This window comes from Natrix helvetica (genome assembly GCF_964273705.1).
Source record: "Natrix helvetica genome assembly, chromosome: 1".
Taxonomy (NCBI): Eukaryota; Metazoa; Chordata; class Lepidosauria; order Squamata; family Natricidae; genus Natrix; species Natrix helvetica.
Window position 1 is genome coordinate 258,258,989 of NC_138548.1, and position 22,608 is coordinate 258,281,596.

At 37.9% G+C, this 22,608-nt stretch overlaps 1 protein-coding gene across 8 annotated transcripts in view; it reads left to right on the top strand.

The window, feature by feature from the left end:
- Nucleotides 1–22,608, top strand: part of BRD4 (bromodomain containing 4) — a 104,234-nt gene extending 81,626 nt beyond the window's left edge. For all 8 annotated transcript variants that reach the window (XM_081970186.1, XM_081970190.1, XM_081970188.1 and 5 more), the window contains 9 exons: nt 9,002–9,054; nt 10,483–10,798; nt 12,005–12,538; nt 14,826–14,938; nt 15,128–15,284; nt 15,449–15,576; nt 16,603–16,814; nt 20,000–20,228; nt 21,193–22,608. In XM_081970186.1, coding sequence (XP_081826312.1) covers nt 9,002–9,054; nt 10,483–10,798; nt 12,005–12,538; nt 14,826–14,938; nt 15,128–15,284; nt 15,449–15,576; nt 16,603–16,814; nt 20,000–20,228; nt 21,193–21,261 — 1,811 coding nt within the window. In that variant the 3' untranslated portion in view covers nt 21,262–22,608. The remainder of the gene's footprint in view (nt 1–9,001; nt 9,055–10,482; nt 10,799–12,004; nt 12,539–14,825; nt 14,939–15,127; nt 15,285–15,448; nt 15,577–16,602; nt 16,815–19,999; nt 20,229–21,192) is intronic.

A 22,608-nucleotide genomic window follows, 5' to 3' on the forward strand; every position in this document is an offset into this window, starting at 1 on the left:
ATGAGATCTTTCTCTTGTTCTGTGTTTTAACTGGGCTTGTTGTTAAGGGTACTAATGATCATTTCACACATGGTCTAAGTATGTTTTCAATAGGTAAAACTATGGTTGGATAAAATTTCACTTTAAAATGCAAACGTGGCTTCATGGATTGAATATTAAAAAAAGATATATTACTAAACTGTGCCCAATGTCACTTCTCTAGATAGCCGGGCATAAAGCAGAAAGACAGTTTAATTTTTCATCCATTTCTGTTTTTTCACATAACATAGAAAGTGTATCTTGTATATATGAATGTGCAGTATGTTTTGAGTCTAAATGTCTCCAATTTGAAATGCGCCATTTCGGTTGCAAAATGGTTATTTCAATTCCTTTGGGAGTGTTTTAAGCTTGAAACAGTACACTATGTTGTTGTTTGATATTTAAAACTCTCCAAAAATAATTGAACCAGTTTGAATACAAGTTGTTTTGTATATTAGCGGTTAGAGACGCTGAGCTTGTCAGCTGCAAAGCTGAACTCAGATTAGAGTCCCGAGCACTGTGCAACAGGATGAACTCCCGTCCCGCCCCAGTTTCTTCCCACCGAGTAGTTTGAAAGCATGCAAATGTGAGTAGATTAATAGGTACCACTTAGGTGAGAAGGTAACAGTGTTACGTGCGCCTTTGGTGTGTAAACATGCTGGTAACATACCACAGAAAATGTCTTCAGACAATGCTGGCTCCCTTGGCATTGCGTTCTAGAGTCTGATACGACTGGATACGGAAACCTTTACCATCACTCTTTTATTTTAAATTAGTAATATTCAGTTAATGAAGTTCAACAGATTAATTAATATGATAATGCAGTAACTTTGTATATTTACCTGTATTGCATACCTGCTTGAATAGAGTTAGTTCTTGATTTATGACCCTTCATTCAGCGACCATTCACAACTATGTCCGTGCTGAATGAAGGGACTTAAGACTGGTCCCCAAACTTACACCTGTGGCAATGGCCCTGCTGTCATGTCATCCAAATTCAGACATTTGGCAGCCTGCCCGCAATTAAACGCCTGCAGGATTGCTTCAATTCCCTTCAGCCACTTACCTTTTCACCCCACCCCATCTATGTCCTTTTGGTTCTCTGCATTATGCAGCCTCTGCAGCCCTAGATGACCTTCACCATCTTTCTTCCATAGCTGACTAAGCATGCCAGTCTGACCCTTTGCAAGGCAGCTGCTGAACACATGAGACTTTCTTCCCCAGGTTGTGCACAATGGCTTTCTTGTGAGAATTGTGGAAAATGCCCTCACGTGGTCAGCAGCTGCCAGGGACCAGGCTTGGACCGCCTCATCAGGAGCTGGAGAAAGGTCAAGTGGGGGCAGCAGAGTGCAGGGTAGCAGGAGCCATGGAATGCAAGGTGGCCAGAACAACTGCAGCTGTGGCTTCTCAGGGTGGCCAGTAGTGGGCCCAGCTAGGGCTGGACTACATAGTGTACCCAGGCTTCTTGCAGCCCCAGACCCATGGCGCACCAGAAGCCCCTTTGTGCTTTGGCTGAAGCTGAGCTTTTTGTGTGAAAGGTTTTGCACTATGTTGCGGCTCAGAGATTCTTGCAACCCAGAGTCGAGACCCAGCTCAGCAGCAAGATGTTTAGGGGCTCCTTAGTGTGCCAGACCTGTGGTGTGCCAAGAAGCTCCTTTATACCACGTTGCTGGGCAGGGCTGGAGTTAGGCTTTGCACTGTGGTTTAGGGGTTCTTTCAGCCTCAGAGCTACAGGCCTGGCCCAGCAGCTTGGCAGAAAGAGCTTCTTGAAGCGCAACAGCTCTGAGGCAACAAGAAGCCCCTGAGCCATGACACAAAGCCCAACCCCAGAATTCTGTGTGGCAAGAAGCCCCTGCATGCCATGTTGTTGGGACAGGCTGAGGCTTTCAATGGCAGCTGCAATTTGATGCAGCTCAAGGGTTTCTTGAAAACCCAGAACCGCAATGCTCCAAGAAGCCCCTGAGCTATAGCATATTCTTTTTCTGGCCTCCCTGCATTTGTACACAGGCATGTGTGTGCCCCAGCCTTCCTGAGCTTATGCCACACTGCAGCACCCCCTTGAAGGCAGCCTACGCAGTCCTCATCCTCTGTATTCCTACCCTTGGACCACCTCCATTTCTCATTTAACAACCTGCACACCTGGATTTAGGATAGCAAATTAGGAGTCAGGATTGCCGTCGCTAAGCAATGCAGACATGTAACATTATGCTTTGCAACTGCATTGCTTAGCAACCAAAATTCTGGTCCCAATTGATCCTAAAGTCGGTGACCTCCTATAGGAGCTAAGATTTTTTTACCTTTGGTTTGCATGTAATGTAGATTGCACCAGAAGCAGGTGACATAAGTCTTTCACAGATTTTTCAAACTGCAATTAATAGTGACTTAGTAAGGAGGAGAATCAGTTGTGAACTTATATACAGTGTCAGGTGAATAAATGAGGCTGTGCTTTACTGCATTATAGTTTAGATTCTTGCATAATTCTCCCTTCAGGAAGAAGAAAGTTCATGTCCTGGCCTTGACTATATCTAGTTCATATTTTTATTTGAATAAAACTAAGGCCTTTTTGAAAAACTAGGATGGTTTTTCTCAAATTCTCTTTTACTCCTGAAATCTACATCATAACTTAGTGTATTGCATTCACTGAGGAACATTTTCGTTGAAATATGATTCAGCTGTGAAATTTTAAATAATGACTAGAAATCGGCTGGCTTGTTTCACAAGGCAAGGCAACCTGTTACAATGTGCACTTCAAAATGTTGCCTCTGCTTTAATATATGGCAAACAAACTGTATATTTAAAAAAGTTTTTTAGCAACTCGCTTCTGTTGTATATTAAATGCATGGCATAATTTAGTGCTTGATCTGTTACTCTTTTATTTACTGTCTCTATATCTGAATTTGTATTGTAACCTATTAATTACTTCTGACCTGAGGAAAAAAATAGACCAATCCTTTTTATCCCGATTAAGAATTACCCAGACCTAGGAGGCTTTTATAGAAATTTTATCTCTCTCTCCCCCTCCCCCCCCCCTTTGTGTGTGTGTGCATTTATTCAGAAACTTTATTGTTATATACAAAAGCTGCTTTTATTGTTATATGGGGAAACTTTTAAAAATTTCTTCCATTAAAAGCAGCTCAGTAATCAGAACATGAAAGAAACAAAAAGTTACACTAGAAAATAACAATGCTAACAGGATGTGTTAGCTTATGGGAAATCATATAAAGATAGACATGATTTGAAGCACTTAGTCAATTATATACAAAGTTTTGGTATAGCATTAAATGTATTTCTAAACAGGTAATTTTTTAAAAAAAACAATGAGTTTTTATGCTACACAACTTTATAAAATGAATCTGTGATATACATCAAAACTTATGGAAATATGTGGCTGCCCTTTTTGTACACACCCAAATAAACATGTAAGAAAAATCTGAATATTAAGTTCCACATTTAATGATGGTTTGGAGGAGAATCATACAGTAATCTTGAGAGTCAGTGAAAAGAATAATATATGAATTGTTACTATCCAAACTTTCACGGTTTTACTGGGTTACATATCTAGTAATAATAAATTTTGATATTGGAGAGAGTAGTGGCTATATTCTTCCAGTTTCAAGAAAACACAGAACTTCCAAAGAAATTAGTCACTCAAAAACCCAGATATTGATTCTCTAAATCCATCATAAAAATATAGTTTACTTGGGAAGGTTATTTATAAACAGAAATATGTATTTGGGGATTTAAAATAAATGTCTTTATTAATATTGTTAATTTTTTTCTCCATTTGCATTTGTTTCTACCATTTGTTTTTAATTTTTATTAAGGGATGGGATAAAAATTGACCTTTTTTATTGGAATGTATAAATTGCATGTTTAAGTAAAGCTGTAATTCCTCTTTCCCTTGACTGTTCAATATGCATTAATCATGAATTGAGTATCTGCTGTCATTGTACAGTTACTATATTTTTGTTTGAATAATAAAAATAAAGAATTTATTTTTTCTGGAAAAAATGTACCTACTTTTTCTATAACTAACATTGTAATAACACTTAATTTTGACATCTGAAAATGAGTATTTATGTCCCCATTTTAAAATAAGACAGTAGTCTCACTATCTTTAAACATTCAACAAGAAATAAACAACTCTTTAAACATTACATCATAAATATTCTATTGTGTGATTATCAAATAGAAATTCAAATTTTTATTTTCCTTGTTTGAAGTGTGCAGGAAAAACAAGGCTTGGATCATCCTCCCTATTTATGTGTAGAGAGTACTTCTGCATAAACAGTTGAGGGAAGACTATTTTATGCCCCCTGGAAAGGCATTTTACAGAGATCTTCAGTCTTTGTAGGTATCTTATGAATAATAGTTAGGTGGCTGGTAGAAGGATTCACCTATATAAACAGGAGCAGCCATACACTACTTTCAAGACAATCCACTTAAGAATGGGTTGTTAAGGATTGGCAAACGTGATAAATGGGATTCTTGAATTACTCAGTGACGTGTGTTCAATAATGTTATGTTAATTAAAAGTTACTTTAAAGCTGAGATTAAGCAGATTTGAAGATTTCTGAAATGTTTGTTACTACTTTGTCTAAACTCCTATGCTATGGATACTTATCAATTTACAACCATTCATTTATTACCTATTTGAAGTTGCACTGGCACTGAAAAAAGTGATTTAAGACCCCTTTTCACACTTAACTACCATTGTAGCATCCCCATGGTCACATGATCATTATTTGGACACTTGGCAACTGGCATATATTGACACTTGCAGTGTTCCTTCTAATAAGCAAAGTCAGTGGTAGGGAAGCCAGATCCACTAAAAACCATGTTGCTAACTTAACAACTGCAGTGATTCTTTTAACAATTGTGGCAAGAAAAGTCATAAAATTGGGGCAAAATTCACTGTTGCTTATCAGTGGAAATTTTGAGCTCAATTTTGGTCATAAATTGAGAACTACCTTAGTAAGATTTCTACTGAGACAATTAAAACAAAATACACACTTCAGTTTTGGCCTACTCCTTAATTTCAAAAGTTATGTTTAGGTAGTGTTGCTACATGTTCCTATAATGAAGAACAACTTAGGATGTTGTAGATAGTTTTATTAAATTGCTACAAATAAATTTAGTGTAATTTAGATTGCACTAAAAATGTGAAATTCTGGCTTACGTTGCATTCTTTGGGGAATATACTTCGGATATAAGAGAAATAGTTCAGGCAATGCATGACTACACATTACATGAAATGAACTACAGTCAAATGATGCCAGAAATATTTTAAGAATTAAATCCAGTGGTGTTTGCTGGGGAAATTAATCCCCTCTCCAAATCTTCTGTGGAAGATTACAGGATGGATCATCTAAAACAAATATGGACATGCACATTGAGTGCAACTAGAAGAGGGGAAGGAGAAGAACTAAAATGCTTTGTTTTGAAAACTATTCATTTGATTTGCCCCTACCAAAGTTAACTTATATAGGTTTTATATAAACTTATATAAAATATTTTCTTAATAACCTTTTTGTACAAAAGTTATTTTGTAACTTTTCAGAGTTACGCAATCACAAAAATAATATAGTGCTGTCCAATTAGAATGTATTTCCCATAGAACAGCTATATCTAACTTTAAAATAAATTACTTTGGTTTATGTTTTAATGCAATTCTTGTAAACCAAACAACTGTCTCCAACCCAAACTACATTTTTGTTCAACCAATATACAGTGGTATCTCACTACTCATCCTTAATTGGTTCCGGGAGTTCCGATGAGCACAAAAAATAAGTACCAAACAAATTTTTCTCATAAGGAATAATGTAGTGAGTCACAAGGCAGCTTGAGACTATCAAATTCTAGCTCATGCATTGAGTGCCAAACAAACAATGAGTACCAGGACAACATTTTCAGGTCAAAATTCCTTGAGTACTAAATTTGATGAGTTTCAAAGCAGTTGAGTACCAAGGTACTTGTACTACCATACATGATTCCAATTTTTTTAATCATCTAGATCAGGGGTGTCCAAACTTGGGAACTTTAAGACTTGTGGACTTCAACTCCCAGAATTCCCCAGCCAGCTAACTTACCAGCTGGCTGGGGAATTCTGGGAGTTGAAGTCCACAAGTCTTAAAGTTCCCAAGTTTGGACACCCCTGATCTAGAGGTTTTATGCAGCACTAATGTATCTTGACTATATTATTGTGTACTTCTACTGAGGTTTAACCAATTGAGAATGCACAGTAAATCTGAAATGCTAACAAGTAATACATAACATAATGTAAAGTAATATAGTGCCCTATTGTAAAATACAGCACTAGAGAACATAAAATGCAGCGAAAGCAAATGTTGAGATTAAGATATGGCACTGAGGACCCAAGAGATCTAGGTCAAATTCTTACTTTACTAGGGAGAGCTCACTGGATAACTCTGAGCAGTTACTATCCCCTATGTTTCATCTTGAAGCTCCTAAAGGAAAAACAGGAAAGTGTATTACTAAAATTAATACAAGTATATACTACTAAAAGCTTCCCATTTATGAAGACATTGGAATAGTCTCTGGTGATTTAATCTCAGCAGAGTGATTTTACAGGGGAAGGCATACTGACCTTGAAAATGCCTTACATTACAATAATGTTTTCTTATTTTAAACTAAATATTTACATCTATGCCTAATGTCTCAAGAAATGGCAGCACATGTCCAAACTTGTTTATCCCCTAAAGCTACTTCCATGTGGGGCTCAAAATAAGTATTTGAATAGGAGACTTTTGAGGAATCACGGTTACAATTTAGATCAGGATTTTTAAAAATGGGAGAGGTAGTAAAATACTTGAAGAAGATAGCAGAAAATCATCTATCCATGTTTGTTGCCAAGAAAACTTGTTGGATATTTCTGTGAAGAAATCAGGAGCCTGCCGTTTTGCTTTTTAAAAGCTGAACACATCACCAAGCTTTTCCTAATTTTGTCTGCCCAGTACAATAGAACAGTAGCATCAACTATTTTTAAGTTAGGTTTTCTTTTTTAAACAAGGTAATTCTATATTTAGAAATCTCATAATTAAAACCCTTGAAGCAGTCTGTGTTATTCTTACAGGAGTGGAGTTTTCAGATGGGAAATTAACCTATATTTGATTATATTACGTATTAAATATGTCATGAACTAGATTATGAAAATCTTGATATAGGTCTTATGAGCTTAAAGTTCTTGGCAAGTTTTTTTAAACTTTTCTTTATATGAACTAATTGGGGACCTTATCTTGCCAAATACAACAATAAAGCTATTGATCCATGCAAATACAGATTCAATATTTTGGTATCAAAACCATAATCATTATTTTATATCTTTATTCCTCTTTGTTCTCTTACATAAAATGGGATTGCCGTATAGCTCTTTGGTTTAGCTCTTATGTTTGGGTGAATATATAGTGCCAGCAAAGCATATATTTTGGAGAGGCTGCTCATATTCATATGTTTATGTTTTTAACCTATACACTCTGATCCAACAAAATGTATAACATAATATTTTCTTAATGTTCATAATGTTAGTGTGTCAAAGCGTTACTGTTTAATGTGTATTGGGCATATTTTAAAATTTAACAAATAGCCCAAGTATTACTTTTTTTTAAGGTGTCTGGTTTGAATTAGTGACACTATTTTCCCCTCAGTTTCAGGTTTTCAGTGTTGAGTGTCTACCGTTCTTTTGTTCAATTTACTTTGTGGCTCATAGTACATAGCTGTTGCCTCCTGGGTAAATTGTTTCAGTGGTGACTTTTCACATTTTTTGCGCAGATATAAATTATCTAAATGTGACACAATAAAGATTTGACAAATAGTACAATTTTTAGCATCTGTACAAATTGCAAGGATATTGAAGGAGTAAAGGGAGATAATAATGAATTTTCTGTAGTGAAGCAAATGGGTAACAATAGATTAATAATCCGTTAGTTTTGGCAAGTTGCTGTCATTAGTGCCAAAAAAAAATACCTTAATGCTATATTTTGAGTTCATATAATTAGCCACTATATTTTTTAAAAAATAAACTGAAATAAGTTGTGAATAATGAGTTAAATTCACCTGAAGAGAAATTAAAACAGAAGGACTGAAAGGACAATATGCAAAGTAATAATATAGTTTGAATTATCAAAATCTTGTGTTTTGGTTTAATGCTTTCTGTTTGTAGAAAAAGAGTGACTGCTATTTTAAAATAAACTATAAATAAAATGTTTTGCTATATTTACTATCTTTAGTTTGTGAGAGTAGAGATGGAAATTTTGCTTTTCTTTTCTCACAAGAAATTTATCTTCAAAATGAATTTCAAGTATTACTGCTATCTTTTATTAGACCACATTTTTCTTATTTTATAATAGGATTGTGTAAAATTTTCTGGTGAAGAAGAGGCATATACAGTACAGCTTTTTCAGGTTATTCATATCTACTTAAGAATTTAAGCAAAATAGCCCTAACTATCCTTTCAGAAACAGATAACAGTTGTGTTACCTCAGCTTTTTAATTTTCCCCCCAAAGGGAAAAATACCTTTTCTATAAACTTTGGTATATAAAGTACCAAAGAGCAGCCAAAGTTATGAAAGCAAGATGTAATTTTTGTGTGAATGAAAACACTTTGGATGATTTATGTGAAGCACAAACCTGAGCAAATAATGTAGTAAATTCAGGTGTTACCCATTAAATGCAAAAAAATCAGTTATTTTTTTTACTGCCTTTAAAATTACATGGAAGGTAGACATAATGAGAGGTATGCTGGGAAATGAATTATTGAGGCATTGCCTCAACAAATTACACTAATTAATAAAGTTAATTGTAAAAAAAATATATTTTGTAAAATAAGTAAGCAAATAGATTCAAATGTTCAGTATATGTTAGAAGTATCAATGTTGTACCTTTGGATTTCAGTGTCTTGATCATAAAATGATTCATGTTCAAAAACATTGCCATTCAGTAATCTTTTATTGTTCTTTTCCTATAGAAATTCCTCCCAAAATTAAGAAAAAAGGACATCCTGGTCGAGAACAAAAGAAGGTATGCTATAATACAGATTTTTAAGGGGGTAAATTAACACATTGATTAATGATAATTGTTTGCTCAACAATTTGTTTTAGACAATTTGTTTTTAGGCCCTACTGAAAGGAAAAGGAAGAGTTTTAATTATTTAGGCTTCCTGGCATTAGGAATAGTTTACCTTCATTATATTCAGGGCTTTGGCTCTAAATAATTTCTAATTATTCTAATTATTTCTGCTCTTAGCCATGGTCACAGACAAGAATTTGCTTACTGTTGGAACTAACCAACTACGTTGACAGAATAGACAAAGGGAATATCAATTTTTTTTAAAAAAAAATGCAACATCTGCCATTTAGAAGACCTGCAAAAACCTTGGTCTTCACCTTTGTGGCAAAGGAGATTGAGTCACCTTGTTTCATCACTCCTGCCATCTTTTATTTTCATTGATTTTGCTGTAATTTCTTTTGCTTGTTATAAGCAGCCTAGAGTTGAGAGTCAGTTGGTGTATTCTTATTAAAGCTGGTCACACAGTCAGTCAGATGTTTAAACTGGATTTGGCATTTTTTCCCATCTATTGAGTCACTCCTGAGGATCCAAGATAGGGAGATGTTGCCGTTTGATGGTGTTAAAGGTATTGTCGCAGCATGCAAGCTGTTCCAAGCAAAGCTGCCTTTTGCAATTGACTGATGGTCATTTGATCAATGTGAAAAGTGTTCAAGGGTGTTCTATTTGTTTATTATATATGTTACGGTGAAAGATCGAAATCTGGTGAATGTCGACATTCACCGGTGAAAGACCGAATGTTTCATTACATTGTTTTACATTCGGACCTTCACTGGTGAATGTCGACATTCACATAGTCGCTTGGTGTATGTCCGAAAATACCCTTATCCTCTCGACACCCTTACCCTAAATCCCCTTACCCTAATACCTCGGCTCCTCGCTTCCTTTTAAGCGTCTTCTTAAGGATCGCAGGTTTAAAAAAAAAAAAACTCCGCGAATAGAAGACGCTTAAAAGGAAGCGAGGAGCCGAGGTATTAGGATAAGGGTAATCCTCTCGACACCCTTACCCTAATCCCCTTACCCTAATTATTACTGTTGTTGTTATTATTATTCTTATCATCATCATCATCATCATCATCATCATCATCATCTATTCACAACAATGTGAGGTCACAATTGCCTGTTCTTCAGCTGGTGTTGGCTTTCCTATATATTGAGTTTTTCCCAAGAACTACTAATATGATTATCTCGAATAAAAGTAATTACACAGTTAACTCAGTTTTATAAAATATTCATATTTACAAAAACAGCAGAGGTTGAGGAAATGTACAGAAAAAAAGCCCTTGGCAAAAGGGAGAAGTTCCACTATTAATTTCCTGTGCAAAAATGGCTCGTTCCAAAACTGCTTTGCATTGATTGAAAGACTGGCTTTTTTTCTTGCAGCATCACCATCATCATCATCTACAGGTGCAGCAGCAGCAGCAGCAGCAGATGCAACCACCACAGCTACCACCCCCACCACCTCCACCTGTCTCTCAGCAAGTAGCCCCTGCAGTCAAGTCTTCTCCTCCAGCTTTTGTTCCAACGCAGATCCCGGTTATGGAGCATCCACTTCCAGGGAACATGTTTGACACTATTTCACATTTCACTACGCCTATTCTGCACCTTCCCCAACCTGAGATGCCACCTCATCTCCCCCAGCAGCCTGAGCACAGCACTCCTCCTCACTTAAATCAACATGCAGTAGTGTCCCCTCCAGGTAAACCATTTTTAGTAGAACTGCTACTATAAACGAAGTAGCAGTTCAAAGTGAGACACACTACAATTTTAGATGTAAATATTTCCAGCTGACTAAGTCCAGTGTAATATCAGATTTGATTGTGAGGCTACATTTGCCTGTTACCTGGGAAAGAGAACTGTGATTTAAATCTTGGTTTAACTGAAACCAAACTCTGGGGATGTTGAAAATCCTCCTTCAAGGAAAAGAACATTCCAGAGAACTCTAGAATGCTTCCATTTCTCTGCAGACTATAATGTTATGTCTCTTCCAAGAGACATAACGCTATAGGGCCTGGTAGTTTTCCGAAGAGAGCCCAATTACTGCTGAAATTCCAGAGTTAGTTTGGAAAATTATGTTACCAGAATATTAGGTTTTGCATATACTTACTAAAATCCTATTATTATTATTATTATTATTATTATTATTATTATTATTATTATTATTATTATTATTATTATTATTATTATTATTATTATTATTATTATTATTATTATTATTATTATTATTAAGAATTATTATTAAGAATTATTATTAAGAATTATTATTAAGAATTATTAAGAAATAATAATAATAATAATAATAATAATAATAATAATAGTAATAATAATAATAATAATTAATAATAATAATAATTCTTATTAATAATAATTCTATATAAGATAAATTACAGTAACTAATTTATCTTATATAGAATAGCGCATAAACAGAGACCAGATGGAAAGGGTGGAATTTGCCAATCAGGGTTGCATATTTTACAATCATAACTAATGTTATAAAGGCTATCATTCCTATGTTTGCAATTCTATCAATGGAGCAAAGACAAAATTTTGAGATGATAGAATGGACTGCATTATTCCAAATGGAGACTAACGTCTAGTTAATGTCACTTTATGTTAAATGTACTCAATTAGAAAAGAAGTTTCACGGGAGTAGTTGGGGATGGTGGGAAGGAGGAGTTTCCTTCTTTGAAATAGTTTATAATATATCCTACAGTTTTACTCCAGAGTGAGTTATCTAGTTCTCAGCTGCTTGTATAGATTTTGTCTTGAGTCTTTTGAAATAGGCAACAATAATCTTAACTGATTAATTGAACAATTAAAAATAAATTAGTAATAATAATAATAATAATAATATCACAGGTCCTGTTGCGCAGTATTTAATGTAACATTACTCTTTTCTCTTCAGCTTTGCACAATGCCCTGCCTCAACAACCGTCAAGGCCCAGTAATCGAGCTGCAGCACTCCCCCCCAAACCTTCTCGGCCTCCAGCTGTGTCACCAGCTCTTAACCAGCAGCCTCTGCTTCCCCAGCCCCCACTCCCTCAGCCTCCCCAGGTGCTTCTGGAGGATGAAGAGCCTCCTGCTCCTCACCACACCCTGCCGCTGAGCAATAGTCAGATGCAGATCTACTTGCAGCAGTTGCAGAAGGTGCAACCACAGACTTCTCTCCTCCCTTCAGTGAAAGTGCAGTCGCAGCCTCAGCCCTCCCTGCAACCTCCTCCTCACCCTCCAGGGCAACAATTACCACATCAGTCCCAGCAGAGGCCAGTCCATATGCAGTCCATGCAATTTCCACCCCATATCCCACAGCCTCCTCCACCACCCCAGCCGCATCTGCCCCCTCAGCAGCCTCAAGTCCCACAGCAGTCATCAAAACCCCAGCAAGTCATCCAGCACCACTCTCCACCAAGACATCACAAGCCAGACCCCTACGCAGCAGGTGAGTTGTTTGAGCCTGAAACATGGCAGCTGAACGGATGGGTCTATAAATGCTTGCCATCTGGATAGGTGCAGGAAAGTCATAACAGTGATTTAACACTTGTGAAAAATTTGCTTGTTGCCTTTAAGAGAGTTCTGTAAAGAGGAAATGTAGTAAAGCAAGTTAAAAGAACCTGGGTTTTTCTGATGGACATTACTCCCTTTTCTCTTAAGATCATCTGTTTGTTTGCTTGCTTATTCAGTTTATGTCCCACTTTCGTATTCAGAGGGAGCATTCAAGATGGCTGACTTCATAAAATACAAAACCTAAAAACTTGCTGAAGGCATGGCTTTCAATATTTTTTTTCTGTGCTGATTTCATTTTAACCAAAAATTTGAAATTTTGCTAACATGCATTTTATTTGCTACCTCTCCATAACCTCCTAGAAGTAGAGTTCAACAAGCAATCCAGAGTCCAAAATAAGAGATGTACATTGTGCACAAAGTTGCATTTGCATTCAAGCCAATGCAACGGTATTTTTGTTTCAGACCTTCAATTGGAGGTGGAGTTGGAGACAGAACAAGACAGAGCAGCTTTTCCTCCCCATTCTCTTTTCTATTCTAGTTTTCCATGCATTCAGCTAAATCCCTGAAGAGGAATAATGTGCTTGCTGTTCTTTGTCCAGTGAAATATCCTTCATTTGTTTCTCCCCTATCCTCCCCTTGGTCTTGCTTTACAAATTCCAAAAATGGCAGGTCTACATCCAGTTATGTTTGTAGAGCAATAGATTTAGTGGCTTAGATTTTTAGATTTCATTTCAGTGCCTTGTCCCTCTTTGTGCACTCGCTTTATTTGGAAAAGCTACCTGTCAAAGATATACACAAGTGATATTTTTGCCTCTTCAATTGCCTGCTCTCTGGTATTACAAAATTGAATTGCTGGAAGGGGCCGTTTAGGCTACTAACTTTACCCCTCATTCTGTAGTCCAATTCAAAATGATCCAGCATTTAATAAACATCTCTGATGAAAGAAACTTTACTACATGGTAATTGATTCCATTGTCAAACAACTTGTTTTTTTTTAAATATTCATGTGGAATAGGGATATTCATGTAACATGTTTTATTTCTGTTCTGAAGCCTTTGGTGTATGAAATTTCTGCTGAATTTTTTTGGGTCAGGCACATTTTGGCAGAGATAAGCCCCAGAACTTTTAAATTCTTCTAAGTTTCAAATGAAGCAGAATCTAGAGAAATCTTAGAATGATTTTATTTGACAAGTAGAAAATTCTGATGTGCATTCTTCCTCCCCTTAGGAGCTCCCTAGTGTGGGTACATTCCACTTCTCTGGTCCACATGTGGTATTTCCAATTACTTCCCTTCCCTTGCTTGGCTTCAGCCCCTGCTGTCTCCACTGTCCTAACACTTTCCCTTTCCTTCACTTCTGATCCACTGCTAATGTGGCAATGCAATGTATTCTCCCCACCCTGACCTTTCTAGGCTCTTCCCTCCCTCCCTCCCACTGTTAATGTACTATCCTGTGCATTTGTTCCTGACTGCAGTAATCTTCACAGTAAATTGTGATTCCCAGAATGGTTTATTCCACCAGCTTACTGTGTTTCCCTGAAAATAAGACAGGGACTCATTTTCTTTTGACCCTCGAAAGAAGCGCTTGGCCTTATTTTCTGGGAGGTCTTATTATTTTTGAGGTACAGGAGGCGGCAAATGTGGTCACTTCATGGCTGCTACTGTGTTGCAATATTTTCAGGGAGGGCTTATTTTAGCACATGCGCTCAAAAGCTCGATTGGGCTTATTATCTGGGGAAGTCTTATTTTCAGGAAAACAGGATAGTCCGCCCCAGATTTTCCCAGTTTCTTTTGCTTTACCCCCAGCCTCTACTGTCTGTGTTGTCAGCTTGCTCTCTCTCTCTACCCGCTTCCTGCCCAGTCAACTGCCTGGAACACTAGAATTTTAGTCCAGGCCTGCCACAATATAGTCCTGTTTTTATTCCATGCATGAATATTTTTGATGGAATTTGTCCCATTCAAAAGTGACTATAGCCTTTTTGACCTTGCATTCTATTATAGTCATTTCTATACCACTCTTTTTCAAATAACTGTAAAACTGACATTTCCTCATTTACAGTTTTGCAAGTGAAAATTTACTGAGCGTAAATAGGTGTTTAAATGAGCAAATCTCCGATATCTCAAAAGCTTTTTTTTCTCCAAGTTGTCAGCTGAATATCATAAGTGCATTTTCCAAAGTTTTTTTTTATTATTTTCTGAAAACATTGGTGCTGACTTATTCCAGGCCACTTGAGAGAAGCACCTTCCCCTCTCATGATGCATTCCCCTCAGATGCCACCGTTCCAGGGGTTGCCGCACCAGTCTCCACCACAATCAAATGTTCAGCCAAAAAAGCAGGTAAAGGCATCTTATAAACAAAAGTTTATTCAGATGTTTGTTTCCATAAACATTTTTCCAGCATCCATTAGAAAGCAGATTCCTTCAAGAACTTTTATTATTGGTGGGGAGGCTCAGACAATACAGGGAAAGCCATGAAAAGACATTATTATTACTATGGTCTTTTGTTTGTCTGTCTTTCTTTGCCAGGAACTGAGAGCAGCATCCGTAGTTCAGTCGCAGCCTCTGGGCAAAGAGGAGAAGATGCAGTCCCCAGTCATTCGAAATGAGACTTTTAGCCCTGCCTTGCGGCAAGATCCTACCAAACTCCCAGAGAGCATCAAGCCACCTGTACATATCCAACAACGTAAGTGATTTATCACTTTGTCTAGAAACCCCATGTGTTTTGTTGTGATTTAGTTTACATTAAGGGGGACAACCCAATTCTTCAATTTAGTTCATTTTCAGGATGTTTGTTTCAATAATGCTGACTAGACAGAAAGATTGTTAAAGTTGTAATTCTTATTTCAGGAACAGAAATGAAGACAGTGGACAGTGGACGGCCTGTTATAAGACCTTCAGAACAAAATGCACCACCAGGAGTCCAGGACAAAGAGAGACAGAAGCAGGAACCAAAAACGCCAGTAGCACCTAAAAAAGTAACTGAATTATATATTGTTTTCCTCAATGGGGGGGGGGGGGGGAGAGAAGCAGAAATGGTTGATAAAATTTGCCTACTTTGTGTTATAATGAACCCTCATAGCAGCTTTAGTATTTCTAAATTTCTAGTGTGGCTTTAGAACTCTAGTGATCAATTTCAAATATTTAATACAAAAATATTAGTAATAACAGCAGCACTTAGATTTATATAGCCCTTCGTAGTACTTTACAACCCTCTCTTAAGCAGTTTACACAGTCAGCATATTGCCCCCAACAATCTGGGTCCTCATTTTACCAACCCATGTTGTTTATAATTTCTCTGAGTTATAGATTAGACTTACTATTTAACTATCTATTGATTAACTGCAATCAGTTGGGTGTGGAACAGTACACAATAGTAGCAGTAGTTAGTTTTCAATGACTTTCATTCATTATTCATTGCTTAAAGTACAATTTTATAATACTTAGATTAATTCCCAGTTATATTTGAGGGTCAGCTAAGAAAATATTTGCTTCAATTTGACTTTTATCTTTTGTTTTCTAAATACTGTCTCAAGTATCACCAAACTTGATTTTAATAGTTGCGGAAATCGGGGGACATTGTTTTCCTTGCTTATATTCACTTACAATTTTAGTTTAGCCTTTAATGTACAAAAAAGGCTAGGATTGTCTGTAGTGAATATATTCCCAACCTCACCACCCATAAGAAATAGCTAATTTAACTCTACCACACAATTTTTGATGCAAAAGACATCCAGAAAAATCCACTGGCATTCAAGCTCCTTTATTGTGTGCCTTAGAAATGGGTATTATTTGTAATCAGTTGGTTCCAGTCTAGGTTAGATTGGAGGTTTTTTTTCTGTAAGTTACCAGCTAAATTTCTATGGAGATTGTCAGTCATTGGGACTTCCAGCTAAATTATTTTATCTCTTACTTGAAGGCAAGGGAAGATTCTGGTTTTTCATGTGCACCAATTACACCATGTTACAAGTTAATTATTGATCCCTCACTTCTTTTCTCCGCAGGATTTGAAAATAAAAAATATGGGATCTTGGGCAAGCTTAGTGCAGAAACATCCCACCGCACCATCTTCAACAGTAAAATCCAGCAGTGACAGCTTTGAGCATTTCAAGAGGGCCGCCCGGGAAAAGGAAGAGCGTGAGAAAGCGTTGAAAGCTCAAGCTGAACAAGCAGAGAAGGAAAAGGAGAGGCAAAGGAGGGAACAGGAAAGAATGAGGTGAGAAACATAATTAGTTGAGATAGGTGTGTGTGTGTATTTGTATTCTTCCATTGTGTTTGTGTGAGAGAGAAAGTACTTTATGTTATCCTTAAAGTCTTTGCAAACACACGATATGGGAGGTGAGCATTTGGGAAGATTTCAAGATTAATTCTGAGTCTTCCCTCTAGAAAACTAATAAACAAGGAAACTTTGTCGTGACAACAGCAAAATAGTTTTGGCCAGCAGGGTACTGCAGGAGGCATCCATCCTGTGTGTCGTCGTCCCCCCGCCCCCGCCAGCCCACAGAGGAAAACTACAATGCTGATCCAGCCCTCGAAGAAATCCAGTTTGACACCCTTGGTATAGAGTCAACCTCTTTGATATAGACGCTATGGTGCTCCCAGGCCCGGAAGAGCTATTGGTGTGCTCCCTCCTCAAGAAGCAGTCCTTGGACCCTATGGTCTTTGATAACTATTGACCAATTTTCTCTTTCTGGGAAAGGTTGTTGAGAAGGTGGCTGTTCCGTAGCTGATGAGAACTCTAGATACAGACCTCAGACAGGTTTCAGACTATAATTTAGTACTACACTGCTTTGATCATGCTTATAGATGACTTGTGGTGGAGCAGAGATGGCAATGTTGGATCCATTCTTATGCTACTTGATGTTTTGGTGGCTCTTGATGCCATCAACCATGGTGTCTCGTGAGCTGGCTTTGTGGGTTGATTTCTCGTCTTTCTCAGCCTTGTTCCAGTCAGTGTTGGATGATGGGAAGATCATTCCCTAGACTCCTCATTTATGGTGTGTTGCAGGCTAATATTTGCAGGCTATTTCTCTCTCCTCCTTTTTAACATCTACATGAAACCGCTGGGTAAGGACATCTGCCACTTTGCGGTTCATGATCATCATATTTTTATAATTATATCTTTTGATGCCAGGCTAACTAAGTGAGGCTATTGAGGTTCTATCCCTGTGCCTGAAGGCTGTGCAGCTCGTACCATGGTCACAGCTTTTCACACACACACACACACTGAAAGGTTTATAGAGCTACCCTTGAAAATCACCCGAAAGCTTCAGCTGATTCACAACAGCAATGTAGGCAGTGATGAGCATACCTTGGTGGATGCTCATGTAATACTTCACCTTTGCAAGCAGTACTGCTTGCCAGTTTGTTTCCTGATGTGATTCACAATGCTGGTTACCATCTATAACACCTTTCATGACATCAGGCCTGGTTACTGGTCATAGCATCTGCCCAGCTGGTCCGATGAGGTAGGATTCCTTTGATTAAACAATGCTATCTGGAAAAACACCTTATTTGTAGCAGTGCCTGCCCTCTGGAATGGGAATTCCCTCTGAGATTCAAACAGACACCCTCCCCCTCCCCCCTGCCACTTTAAAGGGCTATGAAGAAGAAGGTCTTTGCCCAGGTGTTTGGTGCAGTTGACTGAAGCTCTTTTCTTTTTCTTCATTGCTATCGGGGTTTGCTTCCTCTGCCATCTTTGTTCTTTTTGTTTTATGTTGTCATTGTGATTTTTGTCCTGCTTTTTTTTTAATGTTTTTACCCAGAGTAGCTGGGAGTCAGTCAGCATATCAATTTAATTTAACACATGTGAAGGTTTGGAACAGAATTCATTCTTTCCTTGTCATTGGACAGGGACTATAGATAATAGCTTTTGAAGTTTGGTGATAAAAATTAAAGGCATAACTGGCAGAAGATGCTGCAGGAAGGAGGAATCAAGGGAAACTATTGATCTTAAAGATTACAATACTTCTTTTCTTATTAATTTAATTTTAAAAACATTGCCAGTTACATTAAAAACTAAAACAGTACTTTAATATAAACATATCTCTGCTGGAATTTTAAAGGAACCTGAAGACCTAGCTTTTCACTAGGGCTTTGATGAGGGTGACTCTAGACTTCCTTTCAACCTAGATTGTTTTTATTTTGGTTGCTTTGCTTTATTCCCCCCCCCCCCCATCCAGTTTGTTTTCCTGGCGTCTTTACACTTCTCTTGTTACTTGTTGTTTTTATTGTCCAGTTTTTTTTTACTTTTTTATTTAAATCATTTGTAAAATACCAGCGTCTCTGGGAGTCAGGTTGCATATAAATTTATTTTTTTAAAAAAATCTCAAAATATTCTGGCCATGACCTCATCCTTTTTGAAAAGTATGTTATTCAAAGACAATGCAGTCAACAACATAAGCCCTTGGATTTGCTACTGGTTAAATCATTGGCAACTGGTACTTTCCCTTTATTTATTTATTTTGTTCATTTCACTTTTCTGTTGGCCCTCCATGCCTTATTTCTTTTCAGTGCCATACGGGAAATTTCATACAAGTAGACTTCACTTAATGATGCCTCAGCAGTTACAGTGATGATGAAAAAGTAACTTTGCCACCTAAATATCAGCATTGATGGCCTTCATGGCATCATTTTCAGTCCCATTGTTCACCATTACGGTCAGACAGTACACGTTGCACTGTTAATGAAGAGATTGCCTAAACAGCCAATCTCTTCCTGAGCTGCTATAACTTCCCCCCAAAATGCTAATTGTAAGTTAACAAGCTTAGCTCTTTCATCTTAATTAATTGGCTCCCAGCTGCTGCCTGTAACAGACAAGACTTTAACTAGGTTAACATCTTCAGCTTTTTGTTTAACTCCTACACTGTTCAATGAGCAGCTAGGTATACAACTAGTGGCAGGGCATTCTCTTGTATGTGTATGCCCCATGATGTGCCTGCTTTCTTTCTTGTAATCCACTAATTCTCTTCTTGAGAATTATCTCAATGCCAGGGTTTGGAGGAGTGGGGAAAAGGGGCTTGGAGATTTGCCCTTTTACACGGCTTCGTCATGAGTCAGGTTTTGGAAATGTTCCCACTGTTTGGGCTCACCCAGTAATTTGGGGCCATGTCCTGTCACTATAAAGCAAAGGAAAGCTGAAATAAAATCATAAGCACAGTTGTGGACACAAGTATTCCATTTAGCAACGACGTTGTCAATCTCAATTGTGAAAGCTAAATGAAGTCTACCTGTATTGCAGGCTACACTTCCTGCCAATGTGTTCAAGGTATCTCTGGGATGTCGGGTCTTCCAGTACCTTCCAATCAACGTCCTGTGGCTGGGTGGGATGTCTAGTTTCCCTAATGCTGTGAAACGGAGGCCAGATAATCATTTCTGCTGTTGTTCCTGACCCATGAACAGGAGTCGTGAAGAAGAGGAGGCTCTGGAGCAGGCACGTCGAGTTCACGAGGAAGCGCGGCGGCGTCAGGAACAGCAGCCCCAGCATCATCCCCAGGCTCAGCAGCAGGTGTCAGCGGCAGCCTCTGCTCCCCCGTCACAGAGCTCTCAGCCACAGGCTTCGCAGTCCATGCTGGACCAAGAGAGAGAGGAACTCAGAAAACAAGAACAGGAACGAAGGCGCAGAGAGGCAGTAAGTGAAGGATAATGGTGCCCTCTGGGCTTTGAAAAGGTTCACAGTTCCTGTAGCGCAAAGTCGTTTTCAAAGTGCCAGAAATGCCAGCCTTTGTCCCAAGTGTGACGCTAGTCTCCAGTAAACATACCTCAATCCTACAGACCTGAATGGCACTTAACTTTTCTGTAAAAGAAATATTATTGGAATTTTGCAGGAAAACAAAATACATATGCCATCCCTAATATAAATTAGGCAAAGTAAAATGAGTACCTAGATCCTTTTGAAGAAAGATCACAGTGTGTATTTGGAGATTAGAATTGGATTTTATTGAATTTAGGAAGAAATAATCATTGTGAAGCAAGACCAGTAATACTGAGGAAATTAGAATACAGTACATTGTACTGTTCAATTGAAAGACCTTTACCTTTTTTACCTTTCTGATTTTTCCTCTCCAGATATCTACCTTTTCTCTCCCCCCCCATCCCCAGTTTCTTATTTCTTTTAACTACTTGCCTTCCATGAAAAACTCGTGCTGTTCATGCTATAAATACATATATACCTTCCACATATATACTTTGAAGTTTGTCAGTTCTTTCTCCCAAAATGTTGACCTTCCTCCCCTCCCTTTTTCTTTTAACTCTGTCTCACACATCTGGACCATCAGTTCTCACAAGTTAAATCCTCTGCTGTCATCACTTTATAATCTCATTCTAGTTTCTTGCCCTTACCTTCTTCTTTTTTCACCCCTTCACAGGCATTCCTCTGTGTATAATGTTTTTTGTATTGTTGGGTTTTTTTTTATAAGACAGGGAAATGATTTCTGATAAGTGAATATGGTTTCCCCTCGGTCTCTGCTAATGTTAATCTGCATGATAAACTTTATAGACTAGAGTTCTAGATCAAGTAATTGCTGTTAATCTATTGATACATTTTTTTCTGTGAACCAGGATGACTGTTGCATTCTTTTTCTCTTTCCCTTTAGATGGCATCTACTATTGACATGAATTTCCAGAGTGATTTGTTGGCAATATTTGAAGAGAATATTTTCTAATAGCACCTGGTTTTCTTCACCTGAACTCCTTAATTTCCCAGCAAATTTTTGACTCTCCATAGTGTTGTTGGCAGCTGGGAGGAGAGCATTCCTGCAGCCTTTCTGCATGTGTGACGGTTGTGGCCTCAGAAGGATCAGCAGAGTCTGCCTTACGATTTGACTTAATTCCCACCCCCACCCCATCCCCCAACCTCACTGAAGAAAGCGAGACCAAGATGAGTCAACTCTGTACTAGGTTTGCATCAGTGGACATGCAGTTGCTGGGAAGGGTGCCCCCTATCACTTGATATTCTCTATGCCAAACCTACTTGCAGTATATCCAGAACTTGATGCTGTTTACCCTTTTTCTATTCAAAAGCATTCTGAATTCCAGAATGTCTTTGATGCTACCGTGCTGTATGCTGCAGCACCAGACACTCTGCATTGAGAGGCTGTGTACAGAAAGACCCTGCCTGGGTTTTAGCAGGGAAGACACACAAGCTGTTTTGGGTCCTTTCATCACTGGCTTTGCCTTTAACTAAACTTCCCACAAGCCTTTAGCTGGGAGCCATTCTCTGTAAGTGTTTGCTTGTGAAAAAGGGAATAATTTAGTGGAGGTGTCAACTAAGTGTAACTGGCCATTTGAGTGAGGTTTTTGTTTTAGCATTGTGTGGATGACAGGAATCTGAGCTAGACTACCAACCAAAGTCAGTTTCTTTCAATCTGTTTCTTTTCCTCCAGATACATTGGCACTGCTCAACTCTTTGAGTAGGTATTCTTGTCTCTTCATTACAGAGTGGAGTGGAGTGGGGAAAACTTAACACCAGGGGAAGCTCCCACCCTGTCAATAGTGTTTGACTGTGGCTGTATTGTATAGTGAATATAGTTGGCATATATTTGTTTGAGTTTTATGGTGAGCTCACCATACTCTGTAAAGACACGGCTTCTATTTTGCTCAGTTCCAGACTTTTAGTCTATATTTTTAACTGTAATACCAGAAAACTGCATTTTGGTTTTAAATGTCATGGAGTCTGTTAAAATTAGTTTTTATACACAACAGAGCAGCTCCGGGGAGGGAGGTGGGAATGGATGTGGATTGGCAGGAAGGAAGACCTGTTCCTGTTGTCTTCCATTAAGTCCTTTCACATTTTAGCAGTAATCATTTTCTCAGCACTTTTAGCATATTCTTTTCATTTTACTCTTTCAAATGTTCCACGTTTATGTGCCATAAATACCCACTATACAGTACAATACTGGTGTGTCAGTATTGGCCAATCTCTGGAGTAATTAATTGGTTTTACTTTAATACGGTGAATATGCATTTGGTCTGTACTGATCATGGAATAAACTCATCTCTTTTTTTTTAAA